Here is a 20538-nt window from a genome sequence, read left to right as displayed (position 1 = left end):
ATCCAATATTTAAGTGGGTGGCTGGGTTTGTGCCTAAAATTTCCATAATGTTGGCTTGCTGGGGCGCTGCATGAAATTCCCACAATTCCGAGCCAGGACGAGGCCCCGCCTCCTGCTGACGTTCCGCCCGCGGATTGGCTGACATTGGGGCTGAGGGCGCGGCCGTAGTTGAGCGGGAACCTGAACCCCGCAGTCGCCATGACTGGCTCTGGAGCACCAACGCCCCGAGGCTTACGGCTGTTTTTGTGTCTACCTGTCCACCGCCTCCTGTTGCCGCTTCTGGTTTTGCTCGGGACCCTGGCCAACAAGCTTAACGTGCCACAGGTGTTGCTACCCTTCAGCCGGGAGCCGGGCCGGGTGCCCTTCCTGCTGGAGGCGCAGCGGGGCTGCTACACTTGGTGAGGGGTGGGGGTCACAAGGGTATGCGCCCCCACCCCACCCAGGAAGGATGGGAGGGGCTCACCCAACGTAAGACGCCACGGGAATGCTACGTGGTCCCTCGGTGCGAAGGGGCCTTCTCTGTAGGGAGGCGGGTGGGGTGTTGGGAGTGGAGTGGCCAGACCTTCCTGAGGTGGGCTGTCCTCGTGTGGGAGAGCTTCAGGTTATGTGGGGGCCTCATGAGGGATGGCCACCATGTGACCCTGGCCTTTTCATTGTGTGTGTGTGATGGGAAGGGTGGTCACTGGGAGCAGCTATCGGGGCGCAGGAAGCCCTGTGTTGGAGGCCTCAGGTGTTGGGGCTCCCCAATGTGGGGAACTTCCAGTATAAACAACGAGGAGTTCTCAAAGTCAGAGGACATATATTTAGGAGCAGAGAGGCTTGGGGTGTGAAGGTCCCCACTAACTAAGGTGGGGATTTTTGGTGTGATGGGCTCTCAAAACCCAACTAACTATTGTGTACTTAACTCAACACTTTGCATGTATTAACTCACAATTTTTACAGTCTTGCGAGGTAAGTACTCTTACTCCCATTGTACATATGAGGGAACTGAGGCGCAGAGACCGTGAAGGATAAACTTCTTGTAAAATGAGAAGATTAATGTTGGGTGGAGATGAGGTCTGCCTACGTGAGGAGATGTGTCCGCCTAAATGAAGGAACACATCATTTGGAAGGGTGAAGACAAGGGGCATCTCCTCTCTGGGGGCATGATTTTCTGACCGAGAATGGAAAGGCATGATTTTCTGGTGTGAGAGGACCCAGCAGTAGTTCGCTAACTGAAGTGGGCTCCGAGCTATCCGAGGATTCATCCTCAGTGGAGTAGGTTATCCTTGACCGTCTCCTAAGAGAAGCACTGAGGTTTGTTCAGAGTGGAAGAAGGTCACGTGCCATTTCATGAGGAAGCATAAGGGATCCAGGCTTGGGAGATGACCCAGTGTGATGTTATTTCCTGACAGGATGACGCAAGGAATCTTTCTAGCATGGAAAGCCGTTCCATTCATCCATTCAAAAATATTAGTGATTTTTCTTTAATTGGACTCACACTTCATAATTTAGACAACTTTTCCATCTTAGATATCAGCAGCCCAATTACTAGGATTGAACGAAACTCATTTCTCAGTATGAGAAAGCCACATTGTCCATTATTGGAAACACAACTTTCATCCTATTTTTACACCCTGAGGGAAGAATGTAACAATCTAATTTTAAATATTGAGGGAGGAGTGTAATACTCCTGTAACTTTGCTCTTGGAATCATTGGGAAAAGATTCCGTCTGATCAGTCTCTCCCACTTAAATCGCGTGGCTCTAAATAATGTTTCTATTAAAGTCATTTAAATACACCTGGTAGTGTGTAACATGAACAAACTAAAAGAATCTGTTCCACCAAAAGTTAATTTAACTCACTTATTCTCATTTCATACTCTTAAGCACTTTTTTCCGGCAGGCACTCCAGCCATCGTGATGCAGTAACTGTTGAACCTTTGTACGAAAACGGCACCGTATGTTCCCAAAAAGCTGTGCTTATTACTGAATCTACCCAACCTATACGCCTCAGCAGTGTTATTCTTGCTCGAGAGATAGGTATGTTGAGAGAAAACACATTATGTAACAGTAGAATAATTGTGACATCCTATTCTGTGACTTCTTTTTTGTTGTTGTTTTTTTTGAGAGGGTATATCTAACACCTGGCATGCTGCCTAATACAGAATGGAAACTCTAGTTGTTTGAATCGAGGAAGAAAGGAAGGAAATATTTACCAGAACTAGCTATGGTGTTGAGGTCTGAGATTGGTCTGGAGGGAGGCAAAAGGCAGCATAAAGACCAGTACTTCCCACAGTGTGGTCTGTGAACCTGTATCATCAGCATCGCTTGGGAGCTTGTTAGAAATGTACATTTTCAGGCCCAACCTCAGTTCTGAATCTTGGGTGGGCCCAAAACAAGCTCTCTGGGTGGTTCTCATACCCACTAATGTCTGGGAAGAACACTAGTCTGTTTTAGAAATGCTATTTGTAGACAAAACCGAAGCAGAGCTCTTTGTGTCTCTGAGTTTCTGGCACTTCTTTGCCGTATTTATAGGGTAGAAATATCTGTATGGCTTTTACATATTTTGGTAAATGATATATCTATACTGTTATTAAAGAGAAGAAGATCAAGGTGTTTGGTATACCATATTTCATGTGATTGAAGATGCCATCTATTGTAAAGCTATTTTTTATGTACCACTGTTATTTTATGTGACAAAGTATGTTTTTCTTCATTTAGAATTTTTACTGTACACCTATTGAAGAAGTCTTTGACTTAATTAGATGTTTATTTTTATTCTGCATCACTCTCGTGCCTAATAAAAAGGAAAGTATAAATAAGACAAACTGGTTAAGATGTTCCTAAAACTACCTTAACATGTCTGCTTTATCTGAATCACATTTTGCCTAGGAATCATCAACGTCTGTGTTTATTCCCACAGTATCTTCCTCTGTGCCACCAAGACTGTTTGTGATGCAGCATTTCTTAAACGAATCAATTAAAAACAAAAACACCTGAAAGCTATAAGTATTGGACTATTAATTGCAAATGTCTTTGCAGTTATATAGAGCTGATCTGTTTTTGTCTCCAGCTTTAGAAAGGCTCCTAACACCACCTTTCCCACCCTGTCTACTTAACCATTTGGTTCCTAGGAGATAAAAAAAAGTGTTTCACTATTGTGCACCAGGTTGTCTTCCAACTGCTAATGCCCATTGTACAAGTTTTGATGCTGGCCCTTTTCATGTTCTCACAACTATGTCACGATTCCTGCCTGGCTGACAGCAATTATAAGATGTCATCAGTCATAAAATCCCAATTTCAGGATGGTAAAATGTCGAAAAATGAGTGTCTCAGAATCAATGAAATATGGTATAAGCTTCTCAAACATGAGATTCTTTGAGGACCACGTCATGCAGGCAGCTACAATGGATAGAAAAGGATAACAAGGCCAGAAGAGAAGGATTGCTTTGGTCCATCCCATGTGCTATTTTCAATGTAGTTACTGAAGCACATGAATTCATTCTGATATCAAAGATTAATTCACACAATTGCTAGGAAAAATGTCAAATTGCGCTGTCAGCCTAATTTTATCTGACTTGTAAATATTCCAGAGTTAAGTATCTTTTAAATCAACTTTCCCAGTTTTGCTGTTAATACAATTCTGTACATAGACGATGGAAACTCCCAATGGTCAATGCCAGTCTCTGTCCTACCAGGTGCGTTTTCACCTGATTGGGAACAGGTACTCTGGCATGGGAGTGGGGTGGGGGTTGAGAGGGAGGGGACAGTTTGAAAAGGAAGTGCCTACCTGAGAGAAATTGTCCATTCATTTGACAAATATTTATGGAATTGCCTAGTAACTATAAGGCGTCTATAAAGGTAAAAATGTTGAAGCACCCCACTGGTATTTTGGTGCTTAGAATTTTGTTTGTTTGTGGTGATAGTGTAGTAAAGGAAATTAGTGGCTGTGACAGAGATGATGGATAGAGGTGAGAGACTTGAGGTGGGCGTACTCTATCTGGTAAGAGTGCCGGGTTTCTTTGGATTTTATTTTTGTTGGTTTTGTTTGGTTTTGACTAGGCGTTACCACCATTTGGTAAAACCTGCAAACAATATAGAAGCTTATAGAGTGAAAAGTAAATCTTTCTCTAGTTTCATTTCTCCAAGAGGCAACCACTTCTCTGTATCCTTCCAGAGGCAGTCTATGAATATATGAATATGCCTTTTTGTAGTGTGAAATCTAGACTTTCAACCTTACGTACAGGACAGTAGAGGAATATTGGAGATAATTGCAGGTGGAAAAGCTCACATCGAGGATGAAGAATGGGTTTGGACAATTGGATGTTTTTTTGGGGGAGAGTGAAATGGAATGATCAGTACTTTCTGCATTGTGCTCAGCCTGTGGTTGTTTAATAAACACTGATAGATTAGTTGCTGCAATGGATTATAATTGTATTAGCAAGAGGAGTTGATTTGGCAACTAGGATAAATATGAGAATCAGGGCTGCAGGAAACATTTGTCCTTTCTGCTCCCTCTTTTTTGTTGTTTTTGGCTCTGCATTCGTTTGGTTCTCTCAATCCCAGCTTCTTTCTCCTATTTTTGTTCTCCTTCCTTATTCATCTTCCTGGATCAACTCTCCTCCTATTTTCTTTCTTTGTTACCTCACTTTTGTATGGACCAGAAGTATACCCGAAGTAATAGACATATACCTAAAAATATTATATTATGTAATAGAGTTATGTATTTCTTTAAAAGCAGGTAAGTAAAAAAAAAAAAAAACACAGGTAAGTCAAGTGTTTGGTATTTTGCCGAATCACTCTCAATTTACTTATAAATCTCCCAGGTAATTTTTTTTTCTTTGTGGTCAGTGACCCTGTGTTGAAACACTTTCTGCTATTGAAGTTTTCAGGCGGGTCGGCGCTGGTGCACAGAGCTTTTCATGCACGTGTTATGTAAGGTCATCGCTGTTTCTGTTCTGCCATTGCCCTATATATTTCTCCACAAAAGAAAGGGATTTAACTCCCCATTTAATTAGTGCTAGATTATTCAATGCCGAATTCTTTAGTGTTTATTATCTGAGCTCACCCTTTCTTCCTTCCTTTGCCACCCATGGAACACTTCCTAATGGTATATTCTACCAGCTGATCCTGTGAGATTTCAACTTTCCTTGGTTCTGGTTCATACGCCTCTCATGTTTTGGTCTTCATTTCTTTTAGCTTCAGTTTCTGTTCTTCAGTTGAATATTAATTAATTAGAATATTAATTTAAGTTTTTAAACATTTTATTTTAAAATAATTTTAGATTTACAGAAGAGGTGCAAAGATAGTAGAAAGAGTTCCTGTATACCCTTCACCCAGTTTCCCCTGATGTCCCACCCAAGTCCCGTTTCCTACTCTAGGAGCCAATCCAAGATACCACATTACTAAGCTAAGTTGTCACGGTTCCTTTGTCTCCTCTGATCTGTGACAGTTTCTGTTTTTCTTTGTCTTTCATGACCCTGACACTTTAAAGAATGTTGGTCAGGTATTTTGTAGAATGTCTCTCAGTTTGGGTTTGTCTGATGTTTTCTCTTGATTAGACTGTTACAGATTTTTAGGAAGAAGCTCATAGAAGTGAAAAGCCCTTCTCATTGCATTGTATCGTGACTGCATGATATCTACACGATTGATCACTGCTGATGTTAACCTTGATCCCTTGGTTAAGGTTGCGTCTGTCGGGTTTCACCACTGTGAAGTCACCATTTTTCTCTGTCTACGTGCTATTCATTAAAAATGATTACCACATCCAGTCCACATTCAAAGGAAGAGAAATTAAGCTTCAGCTCCTGCAGGGAGGAGTGTCAAAGAATTTGTGGATATAGTTAAAACCACCACAGTAATTAATATATATTTGGGGAAACACTCTGATATATCCTGTTTCTCTTTAAAGTTTCACCCACTGATTTTAACATTTCTTCATGAACCTTGCCTGTAGAAATTACTACTGTGGTGTTTTAATGATTTTTTTTCCCCTCATTCCTTCCATACTTGTTAAATAGCATTCTTCTGTAAGGAAGATACCTTACATCTTACCGATAACTTCTCAATTATGTATTCATTCATTATATATGAATGGATGTTTGTTTTGCTTTTGGTTTATAACCCAATACAATCATAATTTATTTTGTTACTCCACTTTTTCTAGCCTTGGCAGTTGGGCGCTCTTTCATGTTGGCCCCTGTGTCCTTTGGATTTGCCCTCATCTTAATTCATTAATTAACTCATTCATTCATTCATTCATTTTAGTGCTTTCTTCGTTTTTATCACTGCAAGATGAGCCAGACACATCTTGTGTTTTCCTTGCCCAGCCATTTCCTCCAGGAGTCCTGGTTCTTTTTGTTAGAGAACTATGTTTACAAACCAAGGTCAGGGTGGCAGTGTGCTTGTCACTACTGGAGTGTCACTGCCCTCTCAGCAGGGCTAGGAAATACACGTATGTATACTACCCCACATAGACACACATGTTGGTATTTACTTCGGTATCTATCTGTCTACATATGTATTAAAATAAATGTGAGCTTGTACTGATTTCTTTGGTTCTAATCTGGCATCACAGGGTAACTTCTTTCTCTGACAGTGTGAAACCTGGCACTCATCATCTATAATCTATATTTTCTTATTTGTTGAACCCTAGTATAAATCTCAAGTGATTTCAGGATAATTGATTCCGTTTTTATGTTTCTTGTGAAAGTAAGTACAGCTTTCACTGCAGTAGCATATTTTGATGCTCCTTAGCCTTTTTTGAGGGGCATTTACCTGCATTATCTGATAAACATGCTCCTTCAATTTAAAAATTCCATAAACGCAGATTCACAGCTAAGGACAGAGTTTACCCCTGATGTCCATTAGTAATTTGGGGTATTACGGTGGTAGTTAATTTGCTTTTTGTTTCTTGAAGATGAAGCTACAACTGAAAATGTATAGTTACAACAGCAGAATTGGGTGGCTATGTGGTTCTCTAATACATGGTGATAGGGAGGGAGGGAGAGAGTATTGTTAAAAGACAGTGCAAAACAATTTTTATTTCATCCTCATTCTGTACCATTTCAGTTTGTGGGTATGAATTTCGTTATGGCTTTGTTGACTAGAACTCTAGTTGGGTCTAATACATGGTTCTGAGACTTAAATCTCATGGTCCAGAGGGAAAAATAATTGAAAAAATAAAAATTTTTTGACACGACTGACATATGGTTGCTATCATTTTACTTTCATAAATACATTTTTAAAACTCTATTACCATAATTTCATAAAAGGAAAAACATTTTAACACTTCAAAAGATAGAATGTAAGAATAAAGTATACTCCATTAAAGTGGATAAGTTTAGTTACTCTCTATTTTAAAATTATTTTTCTCATTTTTCCATGGATGAATGAAAACACCATTCTAGATCAGTGTTTAGGAGCCAGTGGTCTAGTGCTTCTTATTATAAACAGAAGTTCTTGCATTTTGTTATTATGCTGTTTTCTTCCACAGGTTGAAAGCAACTGTTACAGCCTTTCTTTTTCATACTATTTAGAATAAGCTTCTGAGTGTTTGAGCCATTTAATAGATTCATGACCCATTGAATTAAATTCTCAGTGTTTGGGTTCATTGTAGTGACCGACCATGAGCTGCACTGTGATGTTAAGGTTGATGTGATAAACAACATTGAAATTATATCTCGGGCCCGGGAGCTCTATGTAGACGACTCACCCCTGGAACTGATGGTGAGGGCGCTGGACGCTGAAGGTAAAGAACTTCAGAGAGTTCCACAAAATTACTTACAACGCAGTAAAACTCCTTTGTGTTCAGTACCAGGAAACAGCAACGTGAAAGATAAAAGTAGATTACAAATGACATTTATTTTCTCAGATGAAACTCATGTACATGAAGAATTAATTTTGAATGTAGTTCAATGCAATAGCTAATGCTTTCATAAAATTGTCCTGCTACAACTAATTGTTGGTTATCTCAGAAGTTTTCTTAAACATCCAAGTTCTGCCATTTAGCTTCTGCTGATGGTCCCTCGATCTGCAATTAACATTTTTTGGAATTTATTGCTAGCCCTGTTTTGGTCAATCTACTTCCTATAGGCCAAGAGAATGAAATGTAAACCTGTGAAAAAGTTTCAGAATTTTATCTTTCTTGAGCCTGATTTTATATTGCTTTTAATATAGTATGCTAATGTTGTAATATGATATTCCAAGCATTTAAATTTATTGCCTTTCTAAACTATTTAGTAAAGAGTAACTTTTTAAATCTGAAAAATGGAAGTATTAGAAAGATTCAAGAATATCATTTTTATAAAAATTTTTGTTGAAGGGACCAGGATTTCGGGATCCCTGTCAACCCTGAGATAGACTATAAGCTGGCCTTTATGTAGAAAGAAACAGAAAAAGTGGCATAATTTTTGTCAATCAGAAATCAATCAGCTTGAGTCCTTTTTAGTTTCAGAAAGCTTGTGTAGCACTAACACTTAGACTGTTTGTGCAGGGATCTTCTTAGTATATATGTTTTCATTCATTACAAATTCATTTTCTATTTGTTAATGAAAGAGGCCTAAAAATAATTTTCTCGTTAGGCTTCCCTTTCTTGTTAAAGATACCTGAATGTTTTTGAGTATGTGATTCTGTCTTGTCTGCTTTCGGCTTGTTCTACAGGAAATACTTTTAGTAGTTTGGCAGGGATGATGTTTGAATGGAGCATTGCCCAGGATAACGAATCAGCAAAAGAAGAACTGTCTAGCAAAATTAGGTAACCTTGAAACCAAACATAAACCATGTGACTTTGAAGGGGGCGTCTATGTTTGGGACACACTGAATGTCAACTGTTTGTGTGGACCTTGATGATCCTGCTATCTGGACTTTTTTGGAGCAGTTAAATTCACCGGGGGGAAATGTCTTCGATATAGTATGGATATAGGCTACAGTAAGGTATGGATGTAGGTACCTTTATGATAGCTTCATTTGAGCCACTGCAAAGGAGTTCATGAACTCAGGATTAGACAGCTATTTGAGTCAGGTGTGTTTTCTGGCCGTTTTCTTCTTCAGGCTGTCTGCACAGGCCGAAATACAGTGAGTGGAAAATAGTGTGAAACTTTTGTCTTCAGTACCAAGAAAAAGCTCTTGGACGTTCCAGTTTTTAGTCCCACAACAGTTTTAGCCAAAGGCACATTAAATATTTTTCTTCTGTCTAGTCCTTGGGAAAACAAATTTAAAAATTTTTTACATATATAGACATTTGAAGAGACTCTGCTTAAAGTCTCCCAGGGTCTTTTGGAAGAAGACTGATTGTTTGATTCTACTAGAAACAAACCTTATTTTATCTCTTTAGGATTCTAAAATACTCTGAAGCAGAATATTCTCCCCCAGCATATATAGCTGAGATGGAAAAAGAAGAGAAACAAGGAGATATAATTTTGGTGTCTGGGATTAGAACTGGTGCTGCTGTTGTAAAAGTTCGAATTTATGAACCATTCTATAAGGTAAAAAGTTTGTGCTATAAACTTTCATTTAATAGTCTTGCCTATAGGAAATGTAGTTTCTTATGTTTATCTATAGTAGAAGCCCTCTAACCTGATGTGATTTGGGCCAGTAGTTGGTCGTTTAATTGAAAAAGTCAATTGAGGTAAACATAAAAAAAAAAAAAGTTTTCTTTCTTAACCATATTATTACCTAATTACAATTACAAATATAACTGGTGTTTTCTGTTAAAACATATAACTGCATTTTATTCACCAATCCTTTGGTGTAGGTCTAAGACCTTTCTTTGACTACGCCTTTGCTGGAAGAAATATATATACTCTTTCTTACATAGATTACAATTTCTAGTTTCTCTTTTCGTTTTCATTTTTCGTTTCATTTTATAATCAAGTGAAAAATTAGACGTGTGAAGCAATTTGAGTACAGACTTCTATATTTTTCAAGGATTTTTTCCCCAATCTTTTACATTTTTCACCTACACCTAATTTGATAGGCACACATTTTTGCAGCTTGTCTTGAACTCCTTTTCAAAATGTTTTAGAGTTTTTTGTAGAAACAACAGTTTTCTTTTTGCAATCATGGTTAATTTTTTTTTTAATTAGTTTCAGGTGCACAAGACCATGGTTAATTTTTTTAATGGAATTATCATTAAAAGTGTAACTGGCACAAATAGGTTTGGGGAAAACAAATGTCTTTTGGTGAGTATTTAATGCAAGTGGCAGGGACACCAGCGTGTAGACATCCTTGAGAGCAGCTGCTCGCCTTATTGGGTCAGCCTTCACAAGGATCCCTGTTCAACGGAACAGAGAGTAACATTCTGCAAAGTCCATTCGCTGGAGGTTCATTAAAAGAATTTCTGTGGCACAGCAATAGTCTGACCTTCTGTCATTTCAGCATACTTGTCTTTATTTACATCCTTTTCTCCTTTAGGAGACTTGTCATTTTCTATTCTTGGTTTGAGTGACTTAGAAAATTAGTAAATGATTTAGAAAGTTAATATGGTATTCAGATTGATGATCATTTTTCTTTTTTTTTGTATTTTTTTCTTGCTTTTCTTTTTCATGATCATTTTTTAAGGCTAATTGAAATTATGACTTGTGATTAGGAATTTTTTTTTTAATCTGTATAAAATACTTTAGAAGAAACTTGTAAGAGATAAACTTTTAACAAGGAAGGTAGCCTTGAAGATTTTGCCTCAAGTTTGGAAACTTTGGGTTTTGTTTTTTTTTTCTTCCTCTTTTAGAAAGTGGCAGCAGCATCGATCCGTCTGCTTGTTTTGGAGAATATATTTCTTATACCATCCCATGATATTTATCTCTTAGTAGGAGCATATATTAAATACCGAGTTGCAAAAATGGTTCAGGGAAGAGTGATAGGTAAGGTGATTTATCTTTTCCTAAGACTAACATTTCCCAAATCCTTTCTGCTGACAAAAGAAGCAACTCCACATTATGTATGCAAACTACTTTTTGTGTGTTTTTAGATTTTGTGGTATTCTTGCATTGCTATACTAGAGCTAACAGTGGGCAGAGATAGTCCTCATATCTTAATCAGATTAAATGCTATCATTTGGCTACGTAGCTTCTGCAGCCATAGACATCTGAATTCTCTATTAAAACAACAACCAAAAACTTACTAGCTTTTGTAGGGCAAGTGAAGAAACTTTACCAAAAGGGACTTGAATGATCTTTGCAAGGAAACTCACTTTCTTAACTGAAAACCTAATAACTCTATTGACCCCAAAAGTCCCGTTGAGTTTAAAGAGTGTGCATTAACTTGAATCCTTTCCTAACTTACCTGTAGGGCTTCCTCCTGCTACTCTCAGTTCACTGGTTTGTAAGAAGACAGGCAGTGCCAACAATAAATTCATATATTATCCCCAACTCCAAATGGCTGGCTACATGTAGAAATTCATCATAGTGGGAAGAAAATGAGAAGCAGATCTTACTCTCACTTAGGCCTGCTTCTGATTTTCCTCTTATAATCCAACAATACATCATTGTCTGTGGGAATGGTTGCTCACATTACATGTATATATCTTTCATGTCTTACAGAGGTGGGGTTTCCCCTGGAATATTATACACTGGAATTGCAAGACCATAGAGTTGCATATAATGAGTCTCTTTCTGGGAAAGTGGCTTTACTGGATGAGAAAACAGCCATGGTGACTGCCGTCCAACTGGGCCAAGCTAATCTTATCTTTGTCCATAAGAGTATCCTTTTGTTCACATTTGAGCTGCCAACCTGCCTTTCCCTGAGCGTGCTAGACCTGGTCCCTGGTAAAATAATTTGTTGTTGATTATAATACCACTATACTTATTTTCAATAGGTTTTATTTTTAACAAAGAACTGTAAGTTATCATCTTGATTTCTAACAAATTGTAGGTAGAGAAAAGAGTATTTGGAACTTAGGATCTGTTGACTTTCGTGCTTATTTCCAATCTCAGTCAAATTATAATTAGGAGACTGGGGAAAACAGTTTGGAGGAATATGTGAGAATTTTATTAATTTGTTCTTTCCTATTTTCACATGAATAATTGAGAAAAGATGGTATTGTCTGTACTAGATTTTGATTACTATTTGTTAAATTGAATTGAGAGTAATTTTTAAAAATTCACTAAACCTGCTCTATAAGGATTGAAGAGAGAGAGACACATTGAGCTCTAGCATAGTCATTGGAAACCAAACAGAAGAAAGATTTAAATTCTCAGAAAATTGAAATGTTTGGATTCCATTTCTCAGTGTTTGATTTTGAAATGTTTCCTATTTTTGAATGTTTGAATCTGAAAGAAATTAATTTATTCCTCCTGTTTGCTTGGCATTGTTCTAAGCTCTGGGAACATAGACTACTATTGATTCTGGGTAGTTAGGGACGTCCTCTTTGATAAGGTGACATCGGAGCAATGAGCCATTCAGATGTCGGTAAAAGAACTCCAGGAAGAGGAACTGTAATAGAAATCACAAAAGTTCTGAAGCAGGAGCATGTTTGGCATGTTTAAAGAAAAGCAAGGAAGACACTGAGGCCGAAGTGCAGAGAATTGGGCAAGTAGTAGGTAGGAGAGGAGGAGGGCAGAGAGTAAATTGTGTAGGGCCTGGGGGGCTTCTTACTCTGAGTTAGAACTATCAGGCTTGAAAGATACAGTATTTCTTCTACCGTTGTGTTAACTAGCTGTTTATATTATTTGTCTGAACATATTAAAGGAAGGTTTTTGGTCCAAAGTGGTATGTTCTCTAGTCATTGTAAGGTGCCTAGAACATTTGTCCACAAATACAGTAGTATCTACAAAATAAACTCAGTCATTTAATATTTTTTTAAACTTTTTATTTATTTTAAGTGTGTTTTTCCAGGACCCATCAGCTCCAAGTCAAGTAGTTGTTTCAGTGTAGTTGTGGGGGGCGTAGCTCACAGTGGCCCATGCAGGGATCCAACTGGCAATTTTGTTATGAAGAGCACCACGCTGTAACCAACTGAGTTAACCAACTGAGCTAACCGGCCACCCTAACATTTTTTGAGCTCCAGCTGTGTGTCAGGCATTTCTCTAAATTCCCCAAGAAAAACTTACATGATCTTTTTTTTCTCTTTTCATATTCTCGGTTCATATTGACTTATTCCAAAGTAGTAAACATTAAAATCCATTATATTTATCTATTTATATCTTTCTTGAGGACATGGATGGTGACCATTCATAATTTGTTCCGGCGTCTGGCTCAGGGTGGCTACTGTTCCTAGAGATGGGTAACACAGAGAAGGAACCGATTGAAGGGAAAAGAAAACTAGTTTTTCACACGTGAACTTGAAGTACCTGTGGGATAGAGACATCCAAGCAGAAAGTTTTGCTATGTATCTGGAGGCGAAAAATTCAGGACGAAGATAGATACTTGAAAGTTATCAGTTTATCGATGGGTGAGAGTTGAAGCTGCTGCGGTTGTAGACAGAATCCCCTAGGGAGGGTGTACAGAGCGAGCAGAGGAGAGGGCCAAACACAGAGCCACTTGCTGCCGGCTTTTAAGGTTCAGAGGAAGAGGAACTGACTCTAATGGAGGCCCAGAAAGAATGTCTAACAAGTAGGAGGAGAACCAGGAGAGAAGAGTTGCACGGTGACCAACTGAGGAATTGACAGTGTTTTGCAGGTGACAGGTGGCGACATAGGCTGAGGTGGAGAAAGACTGAAAGGCTGGAGTAACTAGGAAATCCTGGGCTACTCTATCCAGGAAAACAGCTTGACTTTGAAAAGAAGGATCAAAACAAGGCAGACGTTTGAAAAAGACATGAGAACTTTCTTAAGATGGGAGAAGCTTGAACGTGTCTGTAAGGGAGAGAGAGAGACAGAGATGGCACAGATATGAGAGAAAAGAGCAAGATTTCTGAGGGGCAAGGGATAGTGAGCTTCAGAGCGGGTGGCAGGATTAGGCGGACGGAACGTGCCTTATTTTGGTAACAGAGGAATGACTGGGTTTGGAGGCCTGTGGAGGTCTGGGTCCTCATCTGTAGAATGAAGGGAATGGTGTATTTCCGGATTCCCTTCTAGCTCTTGTGTTTTATGAATACTATGTGAGAGTCCACATCAGAATCGAATCTAGGCTGGAATAGAGGTGCCTATACGGTCCTTAAAAGAGCTGCTTCAATGAATAGATAGAAGTGATGTTTACTAGCGTGTCGCTTGTATGTGTACCAGCAGCTCAGGTGGGGTACTGAGGCGGCTTTAAGAGGCGGTGCCTCAAGCGGATTGAGTGTTTCCATTGTCACTGCAGACCATGTGACGAGCTGCAGACGAGGGCGCGGCCGCACTAACGCAGCGCGAACGGAGTGCGCTGCGAATTAGCCGCTGTTTTGCATTCCGCCGTCCCAGTTACATGTGTCTCAGAGCGGAAATCATCCCCCTCCGCTGTCGGATGCAGTGTGTCCTCGACAGGGAAGTATCTTCCCAATGAGATTCCGTACAGAGTGACAGCAAAATGAATGTGTTTTTCTGCTAGAATTGAACTGCGGGACACATGCGGCAGTATGATACACAAACGACCTAGAAGTATCTTCGGCGGCAAAGAGAAAACAGTCTGGTATTGAAGACTTGCTGCAGATGATAGAAAATGAATTAGTGGTTTTAAGAAAAGGGAGGGCACGTCGCGCCCCGCCTTCCCCCTCCGTTACCACCGTTCCATCCTTCAGCCAGAAACATGCCCCCTCGTCCTGCCTTCCCGAGGGCTCCTATGTAAGGATTGAGTCGGAGAAAAGATTCTGCAGCTAAATGAATATTAAAAGCATGGGGCATGATCTTTTCTCTCTCATGCCATCTTCCTCACATTTGAAATTCAAGAATACCTGATTCCCGTCATGACTGAGTCCCTCCGACCTTCCTCAGAAGCTTACACGTTTAAGTTTTTGCTTTTCAAAGGATAACAAAAGATAGAATTGTTTTTGGTGGGTTGTTATTGTTTTTTTTTTTTTCCCTTTCGTAGCTCACCTTTCTCTTTTCGACCAACTCTGGCTCATAAGATTTCCTTAAGCAAAAATGAAGATGTCCACATGCGATCTGTGTCCGGGCTCCCAAACTGCACCATATATGTCGTAGAACCTGGATTTTTAGGTATTTTGAGAGAATGGTTTTCTGAAAGCTAAATAGCTTAAACTATTTCATTAAAATGAATGCACTAAAAACTAGAGCGTGTCTTTAACTTTCATTTTTATATCTAATTAAGTTTTAAACTCACCCCGTGACATGTTTTCTCACATTGTTCTATTTAAATACTATCTGCAAAAGTGAAGCATCTTGAAACAGATTGTGAAAAAATATAAAGATCCACGTAATACAATGTTAGGTTAGGAAAAGAGACTTGATACAAGGAAAAGGAATCTCGATGTCCTCAGGCCACAGGAAACAACCAGTGTGACTGAAAGAAGCTAAAATCTTGCCTGACACGTTATGAATAAGCACAATTGGGGTTTGTTTTTGTACAGATGTAAGTGAGAGTGTTTATACCCGAGCTAAGTCAAGCCAGGATCTTTGAAACCCCAAATTATACAATTTGATAGAGTGAACTAAAGGACCTACTTTGGAGGCTTTTCTAATGTTTTTGTTTCTTGATTTGTGTGTAGGTTTCACCGTCCACCCTGGAGACCGGTGGAGTCTAGAGGTGGGGCAGGTGTACGTCATTACAGTAGAAGTGTTTGATAAAAGCAGCACAAGGGTCTACATTTCAGATGTGAGTCTCTCGTTTGTATTTTCCTAGCCCCTTGTATGGATAGCTCCATGAACGGGCCATCTTTTCAGCCAGGAAGCCTTTTTTTTTTACTTTGTTTCCAGATTTTACCTTTGCAAATGCAAGTTGCTACTTTATTATTATCATTAAATAGTTTTGTCCTGAGGGATGCTAACCTACAAGGTATAATTCAGTCAGAGTTATAGAAAAGAGCTGGAGAGTGCCAGTGTCACAACTTTGGAGGGGACCTTCATTCCACAGCTTCCCTTCAGGGGTGGTTCCCACCATTATGTGGGAGAGGAGTACTGTGAACATCAGATGTGAAGTGTTGTACTCGCTCTCCAGCGCTCTTTTTTTATTCCCCCCCTGAGAACTGTCAACTTCTGGAATGGCGCAGTCACGCGGAAATTGACGTAAGCTTTGACTCTGTATTTCTGACTACTTGTCATGAAGGGATCTTTCAAAAACTAGTACCACTTTAAATGACATCTTGTCAACTTAGAATTTCTACTAGGGAGAGCAAACATTTTCTTTTTAATATTTCTTTATCCCCAGAGTGCATAGCCCCACTTTTTTTTTTTTTTCTATAATGCTTTGGGATTAAGATGGTTTTAGGGAGGAAAAAAAATCTCTTCAGGTTTGTTGTTGCTATGGGGCTGATTTTCAGAATCTCAGGATTATGTGCCAGTTCCTCGCAGAGTACTTTGAAGAGCAGCTAACCACTGTGAATGGATCTTACCATGTAGTGAAAGCCCTGAAAGATGGCGTCGTGATGATAAATGCATCCTTGACCTCCATCATTTACCAGGTAGGACTTAAAGGGACGGTCTTGGAATCCTGAGGACACTGGTGACACTGGGCGGACTTCCTCATTTGCAAGCAGACATAGTGGTATATCCCACCTTTATCTTTCACAAAAATAAAAAAGAAACGGATCAATAGGACACTTAGTAGTTCACACCTCTTACATTTTCTGTTCCAGCCTTTGTCATTGCACATAGCTGTGTCTGTGGTCATTGTGTATTTAATATCATTTGAGGTTCCTTTAAAAAATTATTTCATATGCACATTTCCAGGTGTCAGCAGCTCCTCAGAGTACTTTCTTTCTATTCTAAAAACCCAAAGGGTTAATCCTGCCAATTTTTTTTATTTAACCATGGCATCAACACTGAATTTTTGCATTATTTTCAGTTTTTTACTATTGTAAATGGCATAACCGGGTATTCTTGTGTAACTTTCTTCCTTTTGATTAATTTTCATATGGTATGATACCAGAAACAGAATTACTGGGTAAAGAGATAAGGAATTAATCAGTTTCTAATACCTCTAAAATATATTTTAACAGCCTGCCAAATTTGTTGCCCTCTCCCAAGCCTCCTTTTTCTCCACTTATCCTTTCACCCCATTGTTTAAGACAAAAATCCCAAGAGTCACCCTTGATGTTGCCCTCTCCCTCACCTTCTGTGCCAGGCCAGTTCTTCTAAAAGTTTCTCAAGCCCATTTCTAGCTGTCTCTCATCTAGACTTTCACAGTAACTTAACTGGTATTCCTACCTCGAGTAGTGCCCCTAGCTGGAATGATATTCCTCACATTTTAAAAATTATTATGTGTTTACTGTTTCAATTCCTTTGGTGGCTTCCCATTGACTTGAAGGTAAATGTTAAACTTCTCAACATGGTTTTATGAGACCCTCTTTGACAGAGATCTCAAACTGGTGACCTGCAGACTCTTGATTTGTAGTCTGATTTTTTTTATTTTGGCATGTTTCTTTTTAATTGGGAAGTTTCAAATAAAACCCAAGATTTCTGATTCTTTAGATTATATGAAAATGTGACAGTGACGAGCTGGAATAGATAGTGGCTATGCCATTTAAACTACACTTTTTAGTCGGCTGCATTTCCTGACATTCCCTGTTATTTTCTACTTAGCTGAGTAAACCTGTTTCGGTTATCTGTTTGGTACCTGCAGACATCTGAGTTTCTTTCTCTACCGAAATGACGGCCCCTGACAACCTCTCAGACTCCGGTCTTGTCACTTCCCCTTTCTCACAGTCCAGCCACACTGAACTTTTCATTTCTCGAAAATGCCTTGTTCCTTTTTACCTCTAAGTTTTATTTTCATGTGTTTATTTTCATTTTTATAAAGACATATAGTTCCTCTTTTGTCTGCAACACTTTCTCCCTACTCAGTGCACAAGTCCGGCTTAAACATCAGCTCCTCAGGCATGTTTTCCCCTTTCGTATGTTCTCAGGGCTCCCTGAACTTCCTGGATCATACTATTCATCATAGTTTATTGTTCTTATTTGCTTCTTTCATCACATCATAAACTTCGAGGGCAATGACGTGTCTATTTTGCTCACCACTGTTGCCCTCACATATAATAGAATGAAAGACATATAGTTGGTACAAATAAGTATTTGTTAAATGAATGGTGTTTGGCTCAGTTATGGTCAGGTATAGATCTACATTCATTATTAAAATAGATCCATTTTTTTCAACAATATTTAACGCGCAGTGATTTTTTTTTTTTATCCATTGTTATGGTACTTCTGGCAGTTCGATCCTATTCTGGAATCACTCTTCAATCCCACAGGTCTTGCTTTGTAAAAAGTATTATATTTTAAAAGCTGAGCTCACCCTTACTCCTTTAAAAATTGTTTTTATTTTTGATATTTTTTTGCCTCAGCTCAACTGTTTCTCAAATTCAAATTTGGTCCGGAGATTTTAATTGATATCTATCATACTCTTAATTCAGTGAGGTTAGACACAAGTCTTGAGTTTTCCTAGTTTCCTTGGTATCTATTCAAAAGTTCTCCCAGTTCTCCCAATAGTGACATCTTATATAACTGAAGTACAATAGAAAAATCAGAAAATTAACATTTGACCAATGCTATTGGACTTCAGACCTTAGTCAATTTTTTTGTATTAGTTTCAGGTGTACAAAGCAACATAATAGTTAGACATTTACACCCCTCATAAAGTGATCACACACCTCCCCCAAGCGCCTACCCCTCTGACATCTTATATAACTATTACAATACCATTGACTATCTTCCTTATGCTATACTCCACCTCCCGTGACTAAACACACACACACTCACACACACATACACACAGATGAGGTCGGACATTTAAGTACGCAAACCCATTCTAGAAAAAGTGCTACACATCTCATTGCTGAATGAGGTGTAACCTTCCAAGGACTCCCCTTGGGAAGCTGTGCACCGATGTCAGCGCCTAGTCTACCCTTCAAAGCAATTTTGGAACTCTTTTCTGGAATGACTATCAGAGCTGTCATCGTATTACCCTTGATGTCCTGAATGTCATCAAAATGTCTTTTCAATATTTCCTTCCTCTTTGGATAAAGAAAGAAATCACTGGGGGCCAGATCAGGGGAGTAGGGAGAGTGTTGCAATACAGTTATTTGTTTACTGGCTAAAAACTCCCTCACAGACAGTGCCATGTGAGCTGATGCAGTGTTGTTATACAAGAGCCATGAATTGTTGGCGAAAATTTCAGGTCGTCTAACTTTTTCACGCAGCCTTTTCAGCACTTCCAAATAGTAAACTTGGTCAACTGTTTGTCCAGTTGGTACAAATTCATAATGAGTAATCCTTCTGATATCAAAAAAGTTAGCAACATTGTTGCAACAAGTTTGCAAATTTAATTGTCAGACCTTGTGTGTGTGTGTGTGTGTGTGTATTATAGTTGACATATACTATTATTCTACTTCAGCTTCAGTTGTATAGCATATTAGTTAAGCATCTACATAGTCTATGAAGTGATCCCCCTGATAAGTCCAGTGCCCATCTGGCACCCTACATAATCCTTACAACATTGTTGATTATATTCCTCATACTGTATTTCATATCCCCATGACTATACTGTGTCCACTACTTTGCTCTTTCTAATCCCTTCACATTCTCTTCCATCCCTTCCCCACTCCCATCTAGCAACCAGCAGTTTTTTTCTATATCTCTGAGTCTATTTCTGTTTTGTTTGCTCGTTTATTCTATTCTTTAGATTCCTCATGTAAGTGAGATCATATGGTATTTGTCTTTGTCAGTCTGAGTTATTTCACTTAGCATAATATTCCCAAGGTCCATCCATATTGTTGCAAATGGTAAGATTTCATTCTTTTTTATAGCTGAATAATACTCCATTGTATAAATGTACAGTTCCTTTTTCCAATCATTTATCGATGGGCCTTTCGGTTGTTTCCGTATGTTGGCTATTGTGAATAGCGCTGCAACAAACATAGGGGTGGACCTTAGTCAGTTTTTACATGTACTCATGTGTGTGTGTGTGTGTGTGTGTGTGTGTGTGTGTGTAGGAGGTCTGTGCAATTTCAGCCCATGGATAGATTCATGTAACTGCACCATCATCCTGATATAGAACTGTTCCATCACCACAGAGGAAATCTTTGTACTATCCTGTTACAGTCACATCCATTCCTTCTGCCCCTTCCCTGTCCCCAGGCATTTGATCCCCCAAACCCTGCTCTTGGTTTTCAGCAGGAGGGGAATATCTTACCCCAGCATCTTTAATTTTTTGTATTTTTCAATTACAGTTGACATTCAGTGTTATTTTATATTAGTTTCAGTACCCCAACATCTTTAAATGTTCTCTTTTCTTCTGAATATCTGGTGATATCCCTTTGCCTTTACAGTTTATGTACTCAACTGATGGATGTCCAAGGGCCTTTCTGAAACTATGATTTCCTTCCCTGTATTAAAACTCTTTTATTTCAGGAAATTTTAACACTTTCCCTGATTTTGATACTTATTTTGGGTCTAGCAAAATCCCTTTCATTATTATTGAACCATAGTAGCTTTGCTCTTTTAATGGATAGGAAAATTTATTTGTTTCTTTTACA

The 20538-nt window shown here is 38.9% G+C and overlaps 1 protein-coding gene across 4 annotated transcripts in view; it reads left to right on the top strand.

Moving 5' to 3' along the window:
* The first annotated feature begins 124 nt into the window (after positions 1-124).
* NUP210L (nucleoporin 210 like) overlaps positions 125-20538 on the top strand; it is a 58631-nt gene continuing 38217 nt past the window's right edge. For all 4 annotated transcript variants that reach the window (XM_033093136.1, XM_033093135.1, XM_033093134.1 and 1 more), the window contains exons 1-10: positions 125-398; positions 1885-2021; positions 7600-7731; positions 8643-8736; positions 9316-9466; positions 10708-10840; positions 11519-11677; positions 14981-15049; positions 15559-15665; positions 16330-16470. In XM_033093136.1, the coding sequence (XP_032949027.1) occupies positions 199-398; positions 1885-2021; positions 7600-7731; positions 8643-8736; positions 9316-9466; positions 10708-10840; positions 11519-11677; positions 14981-15049; positions 15559-15665; positions 16330-16470 (1323 nt within the window). In that variant the 5' untranslated portion in view covers positions 125-198. The remainder of the gene's footprint in view (positions 399-1884; positions 2022-7599; positions 7732-8642; positions 8737-9315; positions 9467-10707; positions 10841-11518; positions 11678-14980; positions 15050-15558; positions 15666-16329; positions 16471-20538) is intronic.

Source organism: Rhinolophus ferrumequinum, chromosome 22 (genome assembly GCF_004115265.2).
Source record: "Rhinolophus ferrumequinum isolate MPI-CBG mRhiFer1 chromosome 22, mRhiFer1_v1.p, whole genome shotgun sequence".
NCBI lineage: Eukaryota > Metazoa > Chordata > Mammalia > Chiroptera > Rhinolophidae > Rhinolophus > Rhinolophus ferrumequinum.
The sequence above is the reverse complement of the archived record's forward strand: the minus strand, read 5'-3'. Positions and strand labels throughout refer to the sequence as shown.